The sequence below is a fragment of the Festucalex cinctus genome, chromosome 17, assembly GCF_051991245.1.
Source record: "Festucalex cinctus isolate MCC-2025b chromosome 17, RoL_Fcin_1.0, whole genome shotgun sequence".
NCBI lineage: Eukaryota > Metazoa > Chordata > Actinopteri > Syngnathiformes > Syngnathidae > Festucalex > Festucalex cinctus.
Window position 1 is genome coordinate 6,192,469 of NC_135427.1, and position 18,048 is coordinate 6,210,516.

The 18,048-nt window shown below is 40.2% G+C and overlaps 1 protein-coding gene across 9 annotated transcripts in view; it reads right to left on the bottom strand.

The window, feature by feature from the left end:
* Positions 1 to 68: 68 nt before the first annotated feature.
* The window catches only part of mapk8b (mitogen-activated protein kinase 8b), a 116,370-nt gene continuing 98,390 nt past the window's right edge, over positions 69 to 18,048 (bottom strand). For 5 of the 9 annotated variants that reach the window (XM_077503815.1, XM_077503819.1, XM_077503812.1 and 2 more), the window contains 11 exons: positions 12,700 to 12,874; positions 12,052 to 12,181; positions 11,607 to 11,665; positions 10,561 to 10,699; positions 7,739 to 7,904; positions 6,692 to 6,763; positions 6,057 to 6,239; positions 4,445 to 4,569; positions 4,282 to 4,345; positions 3,649 to 3,726; positions 69 to 3,459 (listed from right to left, as the gene is read on the bottom strand). In XM_077503815.1, the coding sequence (XP_077359941.1) occupies positions 3,335 to 3,459; positions 3,649 to 3,726; positions 4,282 to 4,345; positions 4,445 to 4,569; positions 6,057 to 6,239; positions 6,692 to 6,763; positions 7,739 to 7,904; positions 10,561 to 10,699; positions 11,607 to 11,665; positions 12,052 to 12,181; positions 12,700 to 12,874 (1,316 nt within the window). In that variant the 3' untranslated portion in view covers positions 69 to 3,334. Of the gene's footprint in view, positions 3,465 to 3,648; positions 3,727 to 4,281; positions 4,346 to 4,444; positions 4,570 to 6,056; positions 6,240 to 6,691; positions 6,764 to 7,135; positions 7,208 to 7,738; positions 7,905 to 10,560; positions 10,700 to 11,606; positions 11,666 to 12,051; positions 12,182 to 12,699; positions 12,875 to 16,657; positions 16,962 to 18,048 lie in introns of those variants that run through there. The other 4 variants (XR_013279611.1, XM_077503817.1, XM_077503814.1 and 1 more) reach the window with 4 other exon arrangements.

Consider the following 18,048-nt stretch of genomic DNA (forward strand, 5'->3'; position numbering starts at 1 on the left):
GTTGAATTTGTGTGAAATTATATTTAACCTTATGATCAGTGTGGAAAGAAGACGACGTAACCAATAACCAAAGTGTATTCTTTTATTCGTAGTACACATTTTGTTCTTCCATTGTATTGAGTTGAAGAGGAGGCATCATGAGATCCCAGTGCATTTTTTTTTCTACTTGGGAATTATTTTTGTTTTTTCTACTTGGGAATTCTTGGAACTACTTTTGCTTTCTTGGCTGGAGTCACTCGCAAACATGTCCAAACCAGCACCATACATGTGATATGATTATTATTCTTATTAACATTATTGGTCTTACCACAACCTAAAATCTGTTAGGCAGGTAAGGCTGAAGACTTAAAATGGTTCTTATTCATACCAAAAAAAAAGAAAAAAAAGTGGATTGACAGTACCAACACTTTTGATTACCTTCAGGCGGCGCTGAAGGTATTGCACATTGAAGTTTGAAAACAACAACAAAGAAAAAAAAATACATAGGACTCTCCTCTCACTGGTAGGTGAACTTTACATTATGTACAAAATCTGTGGAAAGTGACCCCCCCCCCCCCTCCCCCTCAGTCAAATAAATAAATAATATTGGAATTTGTTATTCACATGTCTTGTCATGCAGGCGAGTGACGACGACGACGACGCAAGAAGTGGCAGAAATTCAGCGTGAGGTAGTTCATCAAAGCTGACAAGATACGTGATTGGGAGAAAGCAGAGACCGAAGGGATTTCAACTAAAAGTCGACGTGGACGAAACTTAAGAGCACTTTCAAAAAACAAAATTGATCGTTGTCAGTTAGGGATCGGAAAAAAATGCGCAAAAGGACGAAAAGAGCGAAGCTATTACAGCGCAGGTTACATGTCGGAAACGTGAACTTCAATTTCGATTGCACCATTCAAACTGCTTGAGGTCCAAATACTGAAATTAGTGCACTGCAACCAGTTAACTAAGCTACTAGATTACTGACCACAGCTTACACTGGAGTGATTATCACTGTAGGTTACCGATTGGCTATATACTTCTTTACAGCTTATGTAGAAATTTGAGTAAAATCAGTAGCGTAGGAACGGAATTCTGTCGGCAATCCATGATTTAGTACAACTTGACTAAGCTAATGTATAATTAGCATGAAGCTAATGATGGCCGCATGGTTGCGCAAGGTACAGTTGATTAATACGCTGTCTAAATGAGAGATGTAAATCCGACGACGGCGTATTAGGGCCACGTACAAATATTTATTCATTTTTTTTAGAGGGCCAATATGACGAGAAAAAAGTGGCAAATATTATATAAAAATATAATATATATATAAATATATATATTATATATAATATAATATATATTATATATAATTATATTTATATATTATATAAATTAAAGTGGCAAATTTGCCACTTTTTTCTCATCATATTAAAAAGTGGCAAATTTGCCACTTTTTTCTTGTCATATTGCCCCCCCCCGCTCCCTAAAAAAATACATATATTTGTACGTGGCCCTAATACGCCGTCGTAAAATCCAAATGTAAGTTTATACAGCAGCTTGTGGAAAACCTTTTATATTTTGGCAGTTCAATTCAAAACGTGAAACATTCATTTCACAGAGGGGAATATTTCATGTTTAGTTTGCACAATTTCAAAAAAAAATAAAAAATACCTCAAAATATTTGAGTATTACATTTTTTTTTTTTTTAAATATTCAAAGTAGTATGTAATTTGATCACATAACATGATGTGGGGGGCCAGATGTGACCCCCAGGCCTTGAGTTCGACATGGTAATTCAAATGTATAGATTTTTATAGACAGTTTTAACTGATTTAAACTATTAAAATGTATTTTGGGGGTTTGCTTTTAAAAATGTTCCAAAAAAAATCATTTTGTATTTTTCGGTTAAAACAATTTAGATTTTTTTTTTTTCCCCCCTTAACTTGGTTGTTCTGAGAGGTTATTGTAGACCGCACAACATATTCAGTTTGCTGGTACAACCCAATGTGAAGTTCCGATTTTTTTTATTTTTTATTTTTATTCCATCAGTAGTTCTTGACATATTTAACCGAAACGACCACTTTGCTAACACAGCAAGCAACGCGCGTACTAGTGGGACGACTTTCTTTTCCTATCTGCTCGTTTCCAAAATTTCAAAATCAATATTAACAATGACAAACTAAATAAAAGATATGGACACGCCTCCACATAAAAACACCCAACGCTCGCTTAGCTATGCAAACTATTCCAGGGTTCGTTCTTTTCTATACTAATATCAAGAGCGCTCTCTCATCTCTCGTGTTGTTACGTCACTGGCGGGGAAAAGTTAGAGGAGCCCGTTTATCATGCCAGTTGTTAAACTTTGATGAAAGACCTTGGTGACACTTGCCTGCCTCGGACACATCGTCACCTACAGTGTCCCTCAAGGGTCAAAAATAAAAACAAAGTAGAAAAATATACAAATGCAGGTTTTTGGGTTGTTGTTTTTTGTTTTCCCGCCACACAGTAGTGGTTCTCGATGGAAATTACTGTTAACTGTCCAGATGCCTTTGAAACAACACAAAAGACTTGTTACAGTACAACAGGCACTTTTCTCTTGAGTACAAACACTTCAAAGGACAACATTATTGCATAAAGTAAGAGTTGTTTGTTTCTTCTATTTTTTTTTTGTGCTGCTGTTTAAACATGCAACTTTCTCACCTGGATGTTTTTTTTTTTTCTTTTTTAACCACAGCCATCCCAAGGGACATCATGAACACACGACAGTATTAAAAGTTACTAATAACGGGATGTTTTTTTGTTTTGTTTTCTTCCTTCACCTTCTCATCCAAATAAAAATCACGTCATCACTTTCTACATCCTGAAAAACATTCTCACGTGCACCACTTCCACTTACTGTAGGTCCGTTTTCAGTGGAACCCCCAAAGTGGGACAATGTTTGGGGGGGAAAAGACCCCTGACATCAGCAAATGTTAAATTTACATGATTTTTTTTTCTGTGGGAGAAATTGTTTTAAAACGAGAACACCACTTTGGAGGTTCGCCTTAATCAACACAAAATTCCTAAAACCTTGATTCAAGACAAACGAGGAAAGTGTCTAACTAGCGACTATATCATGTCAAAACTGTTTCGTCATTGGACGTTTCCGGGACAGCTTGTCGGAGCTTACAGACTTTCCATTCCACACACGTTTAAGGTCGTCAACGTCAGGTGGGTTACAAACGGCGTCGTAGTGAAATTGTTAAAATTGTCTCTTACCTTGAGATTGTTTACTCAAAAGAACATTTAAAAAAAAAAAAAAAAAGATCTGTGTTTTTTTTTTTTGAGGACCGAGAGGAGGAGCTTTACGAGATGGTCACCTGCAGCGGCCCGGCGCGCCGCCCGTGTCGGCGTCTGCTGACGTGGAGGCGGCGTGGGCGGGGGCGCGTGTGGAGGGGGGATGCTGGTGCTGCGGCGCAGGGTCGCTGCTCACTGTTGCACCTGTGCTATGGGAAAGAGGTGGACAGAGCGCTGGGTCACAACTAGCTAGGAGAGCTTTGCCACAGATGTGTTAGCAGAAAATGACTACTTGCGAAATTACTCGCACCAAAAAGCCACAGGATGGCATTAAAGTAATAATTTAGACTGAATGACATCTCAAAAGTTGACAATTGCAATCAGCTCACTAACCAATGGACGCTGGTTGTCCTCTGATGACACCATTTTTTGTCCTTTCTTCCCAGTCCAACACTTCTTTGTATATCAACTCTGCAAAGGAAAAATAACACCATTTACAATCAATCAGCATCTCAGAGGGCGGCCATTTTGTCACTCGCTGTGAAACTGAAAATGACAGTTGCTCAAGGCTCAGGTAGCAACCAATCACGGCTCGGCAGAAAACAGGTTAGCCAGGTTAGCCCTGAGATGTCATTTTCCGTCAACAGCAATATGAATCAGAATTTCGAGACTAGTGAGGCTGTATGGAACAAATTATTTAATGCAAAGAAAATTTTGGGCGAGGTGACTTAACTTTTAACTCATTCACTGCCATTGACGGAAAAATACGTCAAATGATGCATTTGTTTTGCTGGTCTGGCAATGAATGTGTTAAATTGTTATTAAGGCAACTTGGAAAAAAAAAAATTGCAAATCGTATCGCCTCCAGTAGTGGGGCTCCGAGGGAAGATGTCGACATTTGAGCATAATCCCCCCACAGAAGGACAAAGTGGGTAAACAAGCAACAGTTTCGGGATAACACTGTGAAAATGCTCTTATATAACGAACACGGCGCTAACAGCTACGCCTCGACGGGATGTTTCCTACCTTTCCACTCCTCCACCGTGTGCTCCCGCTCATCCAGCTGCTTGTCCGTGATGGCTGGTGGCGGCTAAAACAAGATTGACGGGATTTCAAACCCGCTCTGACAACATGACTGAGAATTGGGAGTTTTGGGGGGGGGGGCTATTTTTTTTGAGTGAGTACTTACTGCCTCCACTTCAGTGGGGTCATACCACACGTTGATGTAAGAGTGCTGAAGTGCCTCGTCCACGGAGATCCGTTTGGAAGCATCTATGACCAGCATCTTCGACAGCAAGTCTCTGGCTTGGCTTGCTGACGACACATTTTGTAAGACAAAACATAGAAATGAATGCTTAACAAATAACAAATAATGCCAAAATAATCGTGATTGTTATTTTTTCCATAAATGAGCAGCCCTAACTCCATGCATATAAAGTACAGATAATGTCACATCCCAGAAGTCTTTGTGGCAGAGCAGTTTTAATTAAGTGGGCGGAGCTTGCTTTGATTAACTTTCTGCAGAGCTGATTTAAGACTAAATAAATTAACTCTGTCAAATAACTCCGACATTGACCTCCATTTAATTTCCATAAGTGTTACAAAAACACATTAGGGTTCAAATCAACTCTGAATCTTTTTTTTCTTTAAATATTTTTTATGAATATATAAATTAAATAAAAACACAAAATGTATAACTTATGACTTAACATGAACATATATGCTACATAGTTTTATATGATTAATTTTAATGAAAAAACAACTGAAAATGTAGTAAATTCCCAACAATATAACAAGGTATTACATTATTGGTTGAAAATATAATATCAGTCAGGATTTTATTTTATTTTATTTTTTACATTATTGGTTAAATGATTAAGCTTAGTCTTTTATTAACTTTTTGATCGAGTTAAATGCAAATCTTACTACATTTTCAGACATTGTTACATTTTCTGGAAATGATTACATTTTATAGGGTGCTACTGGCCCGATTTCAAAATTTTCACCGAGGGGTGCACTCACTTTTGTTGCCAGTATTTTAGAATTTAATGGCTGCGTGTTGAAGGATTTTGACATTGTAGGTTAAAAGTTACTTTCTAAGCAATGAATATGTGATTTAATATTTCAAACCTTAAAAATGCAACGCTTTACTATTTATTTTCCAGCACCCCTCAACAGCCTCCATTATCCAGCCTACAATATTGCAAAATATAAAACAAAGCATGAAGATGGTTTTCCGCTTTGATTAACACACAGCCTTATGGAACTAATGATCCATCATAAAACAACCTAAATGGTCCTGACAGGGAACACAGATGTCAAATCCAATATTCCGATCCTTTTATTAACGAGGACAGAACGAAGATGTGCGCTCCCCCGCCCCATCCTCTGCAGCAGCTTTTTTGCAAGTGCTTACTGTGAACGCGCTTGTCATATTCTCTCCATTTCCTCACCAAGACACGCTTGAGGTGAAATTGTGTCTCGGTAAACAACTTGCTGCTCAAGTGTCAGCTTCCATATTTAGGGCTTATTCCAAGGCACTGGCTTGTCACTTGTCGGCTGAAGTTTGCAAGGTACGACAATTGCAACTTTTTTTTTTATGTGCTGTGTGAGGTTTCAGTTGCCTCCTTATATGTATCGAGAGCAAAAGAAGTTAACTAAATAAGAGTAAATAAAAGGCCATCTTCTGTCCAAACGCATTGAGATATTGTTGTCCTCATAAGACTGATATTTCCTCTTATCATGCCACAATCTGCATCATATTTTTCACAAAGTGAACACTGAAGGTGGCTCGTATTTACCTTTCAGTTTGTTGTGTTCAGAGTCTGCGGGGAACAGAACGTCGGGGAAGAGCTTCTCGAAGCTGTAGCCGGCGTAGCGCGGTCGGTTCTCCACGTAGGTCCTGACCGACTGGTTGAGCTTCATCAGGAACTCCTGAGACGGCGTCCCCAACTGCTCGATCACCTTATTCCACTGGTCAATATCTTGAGGTTACAATGTTAAGAACTGGGCCTCAATATGGCGAGAGAGGATCATTAACTCATTTGCTCCCAATGACGTGTAAATATGTTTTTTTTATGTTTTAAGTGTGCCAAAGACGTATTTATACGTTTTTTTTAATTATTTTTTTATGCTACAGCATACAGAAGGCTTTGACGCAGCCTCTCAACTGCAAAGAACGGTTGCAGAAATGGTAGTTATTACACAAACGGCCAGCAGGTGGCAGCGGAGCAAAGGAGATCAACCAGGACCAATTAGAAAAAAAAGCTATAATAATAAATAAATTCTTATATCTATATCTTAACTGGCGGCTAACCTAAGGCAACACAACAGATCCAAATGATGTAATGGAATAAAAAAGTGCAAAACAATGTGAACAAGGGTGAGAGAAGATGACATTGTGGGGCATTTGGATGGAGGTTCGATGTAAGGATACGATCAGTGCCAGGAAACAACACACTACCCCGGACCATTTCAGCCATGATGCAGCCAACAGACCAGACATCAACTGAAAAGTGGAATGACAACCACCAAATTAGCATGCAGGATGGGGAAAAAAAAAAAAACTCCTAAGAACTTAAAAAGACAAAAATATGAGAGGATGGAACAATGTGATGTGCTTGCAAATGTGAGGGTTGTGGTGAGATAAAAAATGAAATACATGCACAATTTATCAGTCATTTGGAAATAATTTAGATAGTATCATCCAGATGTGTTGATGCTTCATCAATAGGAGAAGATGGATGATTACAATTGAAGGCACTGTTGTGTGTGTGTGTGTGTGATCAGCATGTGATCCATGTAAAAGCAAAACAACTGAACGTCAAACTTTTCTTCCGCGAGTCGTTTCGGTCAAGGCTGCGAGTGCTTTCAAGGATACAATCCCTTCCTGGGAAAAGGATTTTGTGGCGAACCATTTCTGCCATAATGCAGCCCACAGCCCAAATATCCACTACAAATGTGCAGCATTAAGGGAGGGAAGAGAATCAGCAACACAAATATCAGCGAGGGAAGATTTACTTCAATGACTTTGGTCAAGTGTAAGAAAAAAACAAAACAAAACTTGAAAAGAATTCTGAAGCAAAAGAATTTTTTTTTTCATGCAACTCACAATGCTTATTTGTTCTTACAACAAAGATGACTTTTTAAATCCTACAATGTGCATCAACACTTTGAATTATCTCCATTAGGATATTGAAGCCTGAATCACATTTTAATTAAGAAGACAGCAAAAAAAGTCAAATAAGAGTGTATTTTCATTTTCATACTTTCCAACCAGTAGGGAATTAAAAGCATCCCAATTTGGGCAGCGGGGAAGAAACTTTGTTTCTTTGCATGACAACAGGACAGGGCTCATAAAACATCAAAAACATGCTGGACAGAGACCAAAATGCCAGTCCTGCCAATATCCCCCGAGACAGTGACCTTTGGAAGAACAACAAAACAACGCCGACAAAAAAAAAAGCCACTTTCAAGCACTCACCATTTGCCTGGTAGCCCATGCCCAGGATGACTTCAGGGGCCCGGTAGTAACGGGTGACCACATAGGGCGTCATGAGGAGCCCGGTGGCAGCTGTCCTGGCCAGGCCAAAGTCCAGGATCTTTAGCGTGCAATCGGACTTGACCACGATGTTACTTGGCTTCAGGTCCTGGAGAGGAAAAAGGAAACATTCAGGAAGCTACACAACTGATTAGGATTGGAAAAAAATACATCAAAAAAACACTTTCTTGTATGCATGTACTTATCTGCTGCTATTGCATTTAGAATTGCAAGCGTAAGACCAACAAGTTTGATAAGTCACACCGTGTGAAATAAGTCAAGTCAACTCTTTATACTTCATGTATTTGGCTGAAAATTAACAAAAAATATATATATATTAACACCTGTTAACAGTTTTAAACTGTGAAATAAAACGCATTCTTCTTTTACAGGGTTTCTGCAGGTGCTAGTGGCAAATATTTAATGTTTTAATGCCATTTTTAATGCAACTTAAAACTAATTTAATGCTTCACATCGCAGCGACAATTTGTGTTGATTTGTTTTTTTTTTTTTTTTGTTTTTTTGAAGAGCTCAGAATTGTTCATTCGGTAGTCTTACCGATTCAACGTCTTGTCATCATTGCTCTTTTCTTTTTTTTTTTTTTTTTTTTTTTTTTTTTTTTTTTTTTTTTTTTTGTGTGTGTGTATGTGTGCGTGCGTTTGCGTGCGTGCGTTTGCGTGCGTGCGTTTGCGTGCGTGCGTGCGTTTGCGTGTGTGCGTTTGCGTGCGTGCGTGTGCGTGCGTGCAAATACTTATAAATTTATACTCATTCATTCACCTAAAACCTTATAAATATCCCATTACCCTTCGCCTTAACCAGGTACTTCAGAATCTTGCCAGAGTCGTGAGATTTAAATGGTCAGGAGACCAGAGAAAAGGTCAGAAAAAAAAAAAGAAATAAAGAGAAAAGAAAGGTAAATCAAAGTGACATCCAGCACCGACCAAACACTTCCTGCCTTCCCCATGATTACAAAATCAAAGTCTTACGCCAACCCCGGAAGCCTCTAAATTCCAGCAAATTTAGCGAGATCTCAAGAGCCCAGAGGAAAAACTAAAGAGAGGAAGGAGGGAAGGATCGATAAGGCAGAGTGAGATCAATAGAAGCCAGTACATCCAATCCATCAAAGTGAAGTCCAGCACCAACAAGACCCCTCCTGCGTGGTTACAAAACCGGAGTCTTATGCCAACCCCAGAAACCTCATACTTCTAATAAATTAAGATCTCAAGTGACCAGAGGAAAAACTAAAGAGAGGAAGGAGGGAAGGATAGATAAAGCAAAGTGAGAACCACAGACACCAGCACCAACTGATTCAAGGGGCTGTGGGAGGGAGAGGGTACTTCTGTTGAGTTTCAGTAGATGCTGGTGCGACGGATCTGGCATGCATAAGGACCACCACCAAAGAAAGAAGCCGTCAACCGCGGTCCAGCAAAGCGAGCACCCCCCCCCCCCCGGAATCCCCAGGCCGCGGCAGCACCAAGGCCACCCCCAAGCCACCCGAGCGGACACCGGTCGGCGAGCCGACCCAGACACCCGGAACACCCCCGCCCCAGCCCCGGCCCACACCCCCGAGCCCAAGGCCGCAGAACGAGGCCCAGCGGGCCCCCACAGCGCCCCACCGGTCCCCAGCCCCCATCCCCCCACGACCCCCCCGCACCCCACCCAAACCCGCCATCCACCACGACCCAGGCCCCACCACCCCCGACCCCCAAACCCCCGAACACACCCCGACCCCCAGCACCCAACCCCCCACCCACCCATACCTCCACCCCCCCCCCAAACAAGCCGCCCAATTTGTGTTGATTTGTGTTGCAGTAATTAGCTGCCACTAGGTGGCATTGGTGTTTCATGCTGGACGTTGGTGACAGGAACAGTACAATTTTCTTTTCAAATTCAGAGCAATTGATATTTGGCACATGAAGCATTTTGTACATTGTAATTTACAAATTAGTCACCAGTCCCCGACAAATACATACTTTCTTTCAATCACATTTATTATTGCTAAATTTTGTTATAGTGACTCCTTTGCACATTGCATGTGAAATAAAGCAAGAATAAAAATGTGTTTGCATCAATTGTATTTACATTTTTACTGCCTCTAGATATCGTACTCAGTGCTTTTGCCATCTAAGTGTTAATGCCATTTAAGGCCTTGATTTGAGCTAAATCCATTTAATGACATTTAATACCCTATTTAATTCTTCTAATCAGATTTAAGTCATCCACAGCGTTCGATCCAGTTGGTCTATTCGGTTCACATCGAGCCATGTTATCGTGAATGTCGAATGAGCCTGTTTAAGTTCTTAACTCATTCACTGCCATTGACGGGAGAAAAAAAAAAAAAGATGCATTTTTGCTGGGCTGGCAGTGAATGTGTTAATAGGACTGACAGTCAAAAGTGTGGCCATGAGTCATGTTGCATCTGTTCACCTAGTAAAGGCTTTGCGTGCCAAGACGTGCCAGTGTGAGTGAGGCTGGTTTTCTCTGCCTGTGGCTCAATTAGTTCTGCTTGGCAGAGCAAGAGGCTCTCTGCTGCTTCTTCAATGCGGCTGATTGACAGACTGCCATGTGTGGATGCGCATTTGCGACAAGGGTTGTTTTTGTGTTTTCATGTGTACCCGCCGTTCTGTCGCCTTAAGGTGAACACGGGCGTGTTCCAACAACTTGTAGATGTCAACTCCTGACAACTCTGTCGGGTATGTTTTAGCGAAAGGTCAAAAAAATCGATAAAAAAATCCAAGCGTGTGTATGTGAAGTTGTGAACTGACCCGATGAATGATTCCAGCCGCATGCAAGTGTTTGATTCCACACAGCATCTGGTAGAGCAAGTAGGACAGTCTCTCGTGGTCCAGCTCCATCTGAATCACCTGGCAGAGGTTGGCGTCCATCAACTCCATAACGAGATATCTACAAAGACATCCCAGGTGGGTTCATCAAAACATACACACAGAAGTACAGACATTCCTATTTTGTGTGACTATTCACAACAAAATTCTTTAAACTGGGAGAAAAGTCACTTAAAAAAAAAAAACAGATCCTTGTTAAATTGCTATTTTTGCCATGGACATAGCACTTGCATCTCATGGCATTTAAGAAGTGACACAACATTCTCATTTCCATAAATAATGACATAATATTATCTGACAGCTGTTATGTCACTGTTTACAAAATGGTGTCAGGAACTTTCAGATTTTTAATTGAGTCCCAACGGCATCCCTCACTTCAAGGCTCATTATTTGTGTCCGCAAGAAGGAACACGCTAAATCAGCGGGTCGTTAAAAAGTCAAGGACCGGCCTTGTACAAAAGTGAAGAATCCATATACGCAATGAATTTCAATTTGACGCAGGCGCATACAAATGGAGGGATACTCTTTCATCCTGGAACTTATTCTGCAACCCTCCAGCTACCATTTGTTCAGCTTCCTTTTGAGCGCCAATCAGGCAGAAATGAGAAACGCAAACACACAATGAGGCTGCAACGGGACGTCACTCTGCGCTATATTCAATCATTCCATTCCACATCTTGGCAGTTTGCATGTCAAAAATTGTTTTCAAGATATTTATTAGTCAGAATATTGAAATGTGTCCCACATAACTTTGATTGAACAACATAACACACCATCTTCATCTCATTTTCAATTAGACTGTAAAATGTCAATTCTAACCCGTCTTACAGGCCAACTCGAGATTCGGCTGAACTCTCCGAGCGCCGATAAATGTCAGCAAATATAATCCAAGCCCCCTTGTGTGCTTCCTCCTGCATTAATTGACACATGCAACGAGTGCGCCGAGCCATTAACTGTGTTATACTCACACATCTTGGAACTCCTCCAGCGTCTTCTGTGGTGTGAATACATTTAATAGACCGATTATCTGTCAAAATCAAAAAGGAGGTTATTACTCTGCAGCGGATAAAGCGTCACGAAATGACAACATGGCCGCCACCGCAATCCTGACAGCGCTGGCTGTTCATCTGAAAGGTTGCAGCTATGATCAATAACAGAAGGAGATTTCATTTCCGCATGCGGGAAACAGTCGGTGTGATAAATGCAAGATATCAAACATGTGATCATCAGTTATTTATTGTTAATTAAGCATTTTAGGAATGCAAAAGTGAGGTGTCAGCAGTCTTTTTTTTTTTTGAATGAACTATGATCCACACTCTCTGCCCTTCTGTATGTATTTAAATATATGAAGTATTTGAATTTATATGGAAATCAAGTCTGTCAAACGACAACAACAACAAAAAAAAAACTTACATTCTTGTGGTTGACACATTTCATGAGCACCAATTCTCTGTAGGCCCGTTTGGCGTGCGTCTGATTCTGAAAGGGTCTGCTCAGCTTTTTGATGGCGACGTTCCTCTCCAAGTTGTGGTCGTAAGCCGAACTGAAGTGAAAATGCAAAGCGGGGGGGGGGACTCAGGCAACCGCTGGATACAAGGTGCAGCCAAATTCATGGGAAAGTCATATCGAGGGTGCTTTGTGGGCCAGAGGTTTAAAATTCACAACAGTTCACATTTTTTACTGGATCCTGTCTTGATTCGGAAATATAAGAATGAACGTTCACATGCCGTATTTTCAGTCGAAACAGGATTAATGTGAACAGACAACTTGTGACCATTACTCCGCTCCCAAACAAGTATCTTTAAAGGCCATAAATGAATTGAATTTTTGTCATTTTACCGAGTATACTGCATGGTTTCCCCCGGTGCTTTATAGGCCTGGCGGGCCGCCTGCTAACTTCCATGCTAGATTAACCCTTACAAGCTCCCCCAAACTGATGATGTCAACAAAAAGAACAAAACACAAGCACACAGTTCTAATGTTCAACACCTCGTTAAGTTTCAATTTAGCACCAGGTCAGACCGCCAATAAAATAGATGTTTAAAAATAGAAGTGACTCACCAGACGATTCCCTGTGCTCCGGATCCAATGGGTCTGAGGTTCTGGTAGCGCTTTAAAACCATAAAAGTTGAGTCGCCAACATCTATACTGTAGTATTCCTTTTCACGCTTGTTGCGGTTCATGGTTTTGCCTTGGACGACGGCTGAGCATCCAAGTGGAGGATGACACTGAACACCTGAACACCAAACAAAAAAAAATTGGTAGGAAGAACTTCATCTTTAATGCTATATTGTCAAGTTTAAGAATAATAAAAGTATTTAAACCTCCACATCTTTCTGAATAATAGAATTTTACAACCTTGATCTTAAATGTGCTTCTATCGATCTTTCACTTTATTGATTTATCACACCTACTTTATATATTTGGCAATCCCAAAGCTGGGGGTTGAATTGATAGCCAAGAAACCGTCAAAGTGCTATATAACATACTGGTTTATGGTATTATGATATTCCATTAAAAAACTAAACGTGTAAAGTCGATTACGGTTATTACAGCATTTAGCAGTGTGACCTACAACTGTAAATCTTTTTTTAAGTAGAAAGTCAAGAAAATGAAACTGTCAGAACATGAAGACGAGCCGTTAGCCTTTGAAACATCATCCAAGCATGTGAGTGCTGCGAATGCGCGACATGTAACGCTCGAGACGATGGCGCAACGCGATAGGCAGAGGATGAGAGGAAGCAGGAAGCTTGGCTCTCGTGCCGACTCCAGAAAGGAAGAATCATTAGAGGGATTTGGATCATTGCGCTGAAGAGAGCGGCTTGACTATGATAGCTGGATGTTTCGCCCACCATGACTTGAGCTGATCTTCATTTCCGTGACTAGCAACCAAGCCTCCTTTCAGCGCCAATTAGCTTTCAAACATCCATTGTACTTTCTATTTACTGTATTTCTCCCCTTTGGTCAAGTTCACTACAGACTATTAAATGTGTTTTCATGTGTACGCCTTTCGGCTTGCACTTGCATGATTTGCTGGCGCAGTTGTTATGCCTAAATGACACAACTCGCCCATTTTTAATCCAAGCTTGGGACCAGAAGAGGGTGACTATTGGCAAAGATTTTGGTCCGTTCCCAAACTGGCCTTTGGTAATTTAATACGGACAATCTAGTAGGCTGCAGTACAACAAGAAAACAACCTATATGATTATGCAGTATAAGTTGGGACGTCACGATCACGTAATGGGGATCGGAAACCAAGTCCCAATTATGTCATTTTCAGCTAATCGTATCGGGAGAAAATGATTGGGATTTTCATTTTTAGCAATTTGGTTTTTATTATTATTATTATTATTATCATCATCATCATCATCATCATCATTTCAGGGGTTAGAAAACAACAAAATCATCTAGAGGTAAACATATTGCCAAACAAAACGTTTTATTTTTATTTGTTATTTTGTGCACTTCTGATGGCACCCCCCAAAATTATTGGGATGGTTTTGTTAAAAAAATAAATAAAAAAGTTATAGATTGTGTTGAATAAAAGAAAGCACTGTTTTTATTTAATCAAATATTACAAAAAGGGACAAAAATAGCAGCATAAATGGACCCAAGTAAAAATCCGTGATAGAATGAATCTGCAGGAAATGAACCGTGAAGCAGTGAGGGACAAGGGAAGAGGGAAAGAAGATCGCGGTAATGTGCAAAAAGTCAACTCGATTAGGGAACAGGGATTTTAGGTTCCAGTCCGAGCTCTAATTCTAAAGATATTCATGTGGCAACTGAGTATACATTTGTAGGACCAGACAAACTATAAAAATAAGTATACTTATAGTCCAAAAAATACAGGAGTTTTTTTGGGGGGGGGGTTTGCAGCAGCATATAAAAAAAAATATATATATGTCTGAGAGGAGACTATTGTTATGTCATCAGTCTAGTTGTGTCTCTGTAGGATTTGGATTCAAATATCTGTTGTTTAAAAGGCTTAAAAATACCAAAATTCTCCAGTTTCATTAAGCCGTCTATGCCATTCTGTATCACATGTTAGCATTAACCTAGCACATTCTTGTGCTTCAGTTAAATACATAACGTGCAATTCTCTTGAACTTCAACTAGGAGAGGTAATGAATAGCTTGAAGCAAGCACTGTGTGTTGCCCATAACTACAATTTTCGCTCCCAACTCAAGGCAAAAACGCATCATCCGAGGGACGGCTTGTATCTTGAAAAACTCGTAAGTCTCGCTACCAAATATGTTATCTTTGTAAACAACAAATATTTGATCCAGTCCAGTAAGTCAATGTTCAAATTGCAGCATGCCTGCCATCTTGTTTGTCTCCTCTAAATCCTGTTTCAGACTTCCTACTCAGCTTTGCCTCCTCCTTTTCTTTTGAACACTTATCACAACATCAGCCACTCCAGACTGCAAAGAGGCCAAGGCAGCCCACAGGTGCCCTTCTGAAGTTCTGATGAGTCCGCTCACACAAACCTCAGACGTCATATCTCAAAGTCAAACGTGTCACATCATTAATAGTTTTCAAACGTTCTAATCGAATGCGTGTCACATGCGCCACTCATCAAGTAGAGTGGGCATTTAAAAAAAAAAAAAAAAATCAATGAATGTTAATAGGCTGAATTAATTTCCATTTAGGTGACCAAATGGCATAAGTGGGGCTCAGAGGTCAACAACATCTATCGATATTTGTACAGCAGGAAGATTTTACACTTGCTTTACAAGTTGCGAAGCAAACATCATCATTTGCTAAATGATGCTTCTGACAACCACACTGAGACAAGGTAAGTTCGAATCATAGAACATTTTAAACAGATGAGCTCTTACTGTTAAAATGCGAGTCAAAGTCCACACAGACAAGTCTTGCCATGTTGTAATGCTGCCACAGGTAAACAAGCTTTGCTCTTATCTAAATTAATGGCTCGAGGCATAACTACACTTTACATGGTCACTACTGCAATACAAATACAATGAAAATGGCAAAAAGTCAATCAAGATGGTTATGTCAAAATAAGATTTCCCACTACAGGTTACACCTCGACTTACCGCACGCTTTGAAGGTAGGATATGAAGATTTGAAAAGGGACCATCGTGGTGCATGTAGGTACATGTATTGGCAAAAATTATGCGTGGAATGTATCAATTCAAATTGAATGATGGGTGCATTCCGGAATCGTGGATGAGTGTCTGGAGATAAGCAGCTATGTGCTGCAAATCGGGGCTTCCATTTACATTACAGTGTGGCATATACATCAATCAACTTACTTTATATGTATTAATTAAATCCTCAAGTGGTGGAGCTGAGGTGACAGAAAAAAATCTCTCTGTGGTAGTACGATAAATATGAATAAAAGCCACTATGGTATGTCAGAGCAATGCGACTACAAAGATTACAGACTTGCTACGACAGTGAGTTTAGTAGTGTAGCATAGATTGTTTTCGACAGTGCATTCAATTACTGCAGCAAAAGAATCAAAAGCTGCATTATGCAACTCCCAGAGGCGGATGGATATTCAAATGCAATTTGCAGGTCACGCAGCGAGGTCATTTCATTTACATAAAAAGTCAAGTATTAACTGGAAATATGTAATATAGATTAGATCCAGTTTAAACCACATTAACTGTTTAGCATGTCAAAATGTAAATTTGTTGACACAGACTGTTCTTTGTAGGAGTCCATAGCATGTCACAGCATTAGTTCAACACTGTTTGTTTCTATACACACACACACACACACACACACACGAATGTTCATATTTTGTGGTTCCTATACAACCAAAACAGAAACACAGTAGTATGTTTCAGTAGCTGCTCAGCCTGGTTGCCATGTACCAGTTAGGCCAAAACTGTCCTTATCTGCCTGTAGCGGCGTGAGTAGCAAACACCTATTTACGGTCCCAAACGTGACCCAAATTCGGCAGTAGCCGTCCCCACCCTCCCCCCAACTGTTGACAATAACGCCGCTAACACGCTTCATAGGTGGAAAATAACCTCGACGTCGAGCTCACCCGTCTCCGGATAATTCCAACAGTGTCGACCCGCAGTCGCCGTTCGCTCGCTGCCCGCCGGAGACACAACCTGGGCGGTTTTGGACACAAAACAACGCTTAAGTCCTTCCTCGGGGATACTTAGGCGGCCCTCAAACTAACAGGCCGGGGTCCCGGCAGTATACATGTGTGGCTCGGGGGTAACCTAATCTTTGAGCTTCCGTGACACAAGCAGTTTCTGCCATTTCATACCGACGTCGGCGGAACCTTGCGACGTTTCCTCAGCTGCACAATGAGGACCAGGGCGGGACGTTCAAGAGCGCCTGCGCGTTGCCGGTTGCTGCTCCGAGCGCAAGCGGAAGCGGAAATGACGACGACGCGACGTTTCGCGACACGCTGCATTCAAGAAAACGGCACTGTTTAGTTTGAACAGTATTCATTTGGCTCTTGCAAAGGCGATTTCCTAATTATTTCACACAAAAATTCATATACAGAAGTACACAATTTTTTTTAATGTTTTATTTTGGTGTTTCTACGACACACCACTAAACAAAATTAACACAAAACGTACCAAAATAACTATGATTTCGTTTCAATTTACTCCAAAAGGTTGTCTCATCTTAAAATGTGGGACTGTTTTATAATTGAACACCAATCTATTAGTTAATTAACTGTATGAAGTGGAAAAATACAAGTTGGTAGAGTAGCAAAAATTGTACTGATGTAAATTTTGTTTATTATAGTATTACTCAACTTGAAATTAGCCATTCAAAAAAATTACTTGACTTGTTGGGAAGCACTATTTTACTTCAACTTGATATATCGGCGTGTAAATAAAAAACAAAAAAACAATTTAAAAAAAAACAAAACATTACTTGCAACATAATATTAAATGCACAACTTTGTGAATGCAATGCTTAATCTTTAAGATTTGGCTTGCTTAAGGTCTCAGGAAGGTCTCTAAAAGGTCAGACAACAATCATTAAATAGCAAACATTGGTAAGATAGAAAGGAAAATATCTATTTGAGGAATTATAATTTAACTTTTAGTTTAAATTTTAGTTTCCTACAGTGTGTGAGAAGATGCTAGAGTTGTGGCAGTACAAGTCGAGGCTGCTTTTACCCCGACAACCTCGCAATGCCCTGAGCATCCCACAGTTCCTTGCAGAAAAGCGCACGGCGCGCTGTGGCAACCTGCCATTTAACACATTCATTGCCAGACCAGCAAAAAAATGCATCATTTGACGTCTTTTTCCGTCAATGGTAGTGAATGAGTTCAACATGGTAAAAATCAATGAAGCAATTATAAATTATTGATATAATGTACAGCAGGGGTGTCCAAACTTTTTCCTCTGAGGGCCACATACAGAAAAATAGAAAGCTGCAAGGGCCACTTTGATTTTTTTTTTTTT